The 2,673-nt window shown below is 38.9% G+C and overlaps 1 protein-coding gene across 1 annotated transcript in view; it reads right to left on the reverse strand.

The window, feature by feature from the left end:
* Positions 1–830: 830 nt before the first annotated feature.
* Positions 831–2,673, reverse strand: part of LOC106013465 — a 7,499-nt gene continuing 5,656 nt past the window's right edge. The window contains exon 4 of the mRNA XM_013089293.1: positions 831–1,009. Coding sequence (XP_012944747.1) covers positions 831–1,009 — 179 coding nt within the window. The remainder of the gene's footprint in view (positions 1,010–2,673) is intronic.

Raw genomic sequence — 2,673 nt, forward strand, 5'->3', positions numbered from 1 at the left:
AAAAAAGCCTCACTAAAATATAGTCACTTTTATCCATTGCAGGAACCTATTCTCATATCTCTAAAGACTATTTCGTCAGCTGCTGATATTCTTATCACATCTGCATTTTATTATTTTCTACACTTCTTATCACCGTTGTTTAGGACTTTAATACCAGCAAAGTCGCTGCCACAGAAAATCACATCCTAAAAATGTGTCAACTTGCTATGGACAAAAACATTAGCCCTAGTACAAAGAGGAAAAGAGAAAGTCGGTAAAAGACTCTTAGGAGCAGGGGAGCACATACGATTGGAATAATTTAATTCTATTACTACCAGTCCTACATATGTGAGGTAGCGTGGTGGAATCAGGCTCTCGTCAGTTCTTGGGCATGTAGAGTTATTGGTATCATTTTAAAGCTTGTTCACTTGTCTTTATTTGGATGAAAAAAGTATCCATTTATCTCGAACACAAGTTGAGATATTTACAAAAGAAGGAGGTGGGGGTCACCTGTTTTCAGAAGTAAAATTAGTGGGAAAATGGCCTCTAAAGGTTAGTTGTTTCCTTAGCTTAAGAGTCCGTGGTAACTTAAAATCCACATTTTCTGTGTCTTTAATCAACGTTTTTCAGAAAATTTCACACAGAAATGAGTTCTTTAATGAGCATGAAAGGTGTTGAGACAAAAAAAAAATATAAAAAATTGTAATTCACAAACCTGCTGGAAAATGCAAGTATCTTCATTTTGATTATTTTGACGAGAGCCGGATTCCACTACGCTGCCTCACATATAATTTTATTACAACCAGTCCTACATATCATTAGTAATGTATTAATAGCACACTCAAAAAACTTTAAGGAAAAGTCGCACCTGGTAAACGAGCTCGCGCCCTGAGCCAGGCAAAGATCCTTGGAGGGATTCCTTCTTCGACCTCCAGCTTGTTATAGGTCAAGGTCACTGAGCTGTGAGAGGACTGGAAACGTCGGAACGGTTGTTGATTGACGTCACTACTGTTGATGAAGCTGTCACTTCCTGGAAAAGGACGGGAAGGTTGGGGTTTGGGTGGAGACAGACTAGAAATAAAAGGCACAGGTTCTACGATATGAACTAAGACCCCAGTCCTAATTTTTTGTAAGTATATAGATACGTTATTTATGATATATGATAATAATAAGAGCATTATTGTATCCCACCTTTCCCCACAGCATGGGCCCAAGGCGTACATAGGAGATTAAAAACGCATTCATACTAACACCATACAAATTCATCATGTGCGCACTTTTTGACAGCAACATTCTTTCAGACAATAAAAAATGCTCATACAAAAAGATATTACATATAATAATCTAATAATAGTGTACCAGTTGACCAGAAAAAAAGTTTGTTCAAAGAAATGCTTAAAGCTTTCTTGATCTTATTTTTTAAACGTTCATTGCTGCCCCACAACGGAAAGATGATAAAACAATTAACCCTTGTACGTCATGCTTTTGCGGTGAGGATATATTAACAAACGAAATCTCCCTAATCGACATGTCGTGCATTCTTTGCTCGCGGGCATACAGAATAGATATCTGTAACAAACACAATGTTACAAGCAAAAGATCCATTTTGAATAGGGCTTCAGATTTTGAAAGGTTTGGGTCCATACAAGAACAGAACTCGAATTCTAAGCCCCGAGCAACACACGGTAGGCAGCCTGTAAAAACAACGCACTGGTCTTGAAAAGGTTATGGTGGTCCGTGATTCGGTGAAGTCTGACCGATACCTCGTCGTACTACCAACATTTGGGAGAAGCTTGGAACTATTTATTGATGATGAAGGGAGACAAAACCAGTACTTCCAACAAGACAGAGGTGCTTGTCATAAAGCCAGAGTTTTTCTGCAACGCATCAGCAACCATTTGGGTTACAGAACAGTCAGTCCAACTGAGCACAGCTGGACCCAAAACGATCCGGACCGGAGTCCAGTGGACTTTCAATACTTGATGTGTTGGAAGGACAAGGTGTGTGGGGGTAAAACCTTCGAAAACATCCAAGATTTGACAGAAACCATCATGGAGGGCATGAAAGAGATTTCTCCCGATCGGTGTCAACGCCTGATTGTCAATTTCACTCAGCGTGTCAGAATGGGTTTTAATCAAAATTGGGGGTATCTGGAAGATATATTGTAACTTTGTAACTGTCATATTTTGTTGTTATTAACACAGAATAAATCCGGATGGATGTATCACGTATCTGCAAACTTTGGTGTTTGTCCTTTCATCCATAACGGTCTTATCGGCTGTCTGTGGACGAACTTTTTTTCTGGTCACCTGGTACATTCAGCCTCAGTGAATTGGTAAGCAACTGTGGATGGATCAAAACCACTGGCTGGCTACCACTTAATTATGAGGCGAAAAATGTTCCCCACATATTATGAGCATTCCTTTTATGTCTGGTTTCATCTTGCTTGAATTAAGTCCGTTCTGTGCTAAGTGATACGTATAACATTAGGTCATGAGGTAAATCTCTCTCTGTTAAAGTTCTTCGAAAAAATGTTGAATTCAACATTAGAAAAAAACAACAACGAATAAACACACTATTACAAAACACACACACACACACATACAAACAATCGCACACACACACAAACAAACACATACACATATCCATAGAGAGAGTAGAGAGACAAGGAGAGGTAGAGCGAAATAGAAAGAT

This window comes from Aplysia californica, unplaced genomic scaffold (genome assembly GCF_000002075.1).
Source record: "Aplysia californica isolate F4 #8 unplaced genomic scaffold, AplCal3.0 scaffold00920, whole genome shotgun sequence".
Lineage (NCBI taxonomy): Eukaryota > Metazoa > Mollusca > Gastropoda > Aplysiida > Aplysiidae > Aplysia > Aplysia californica.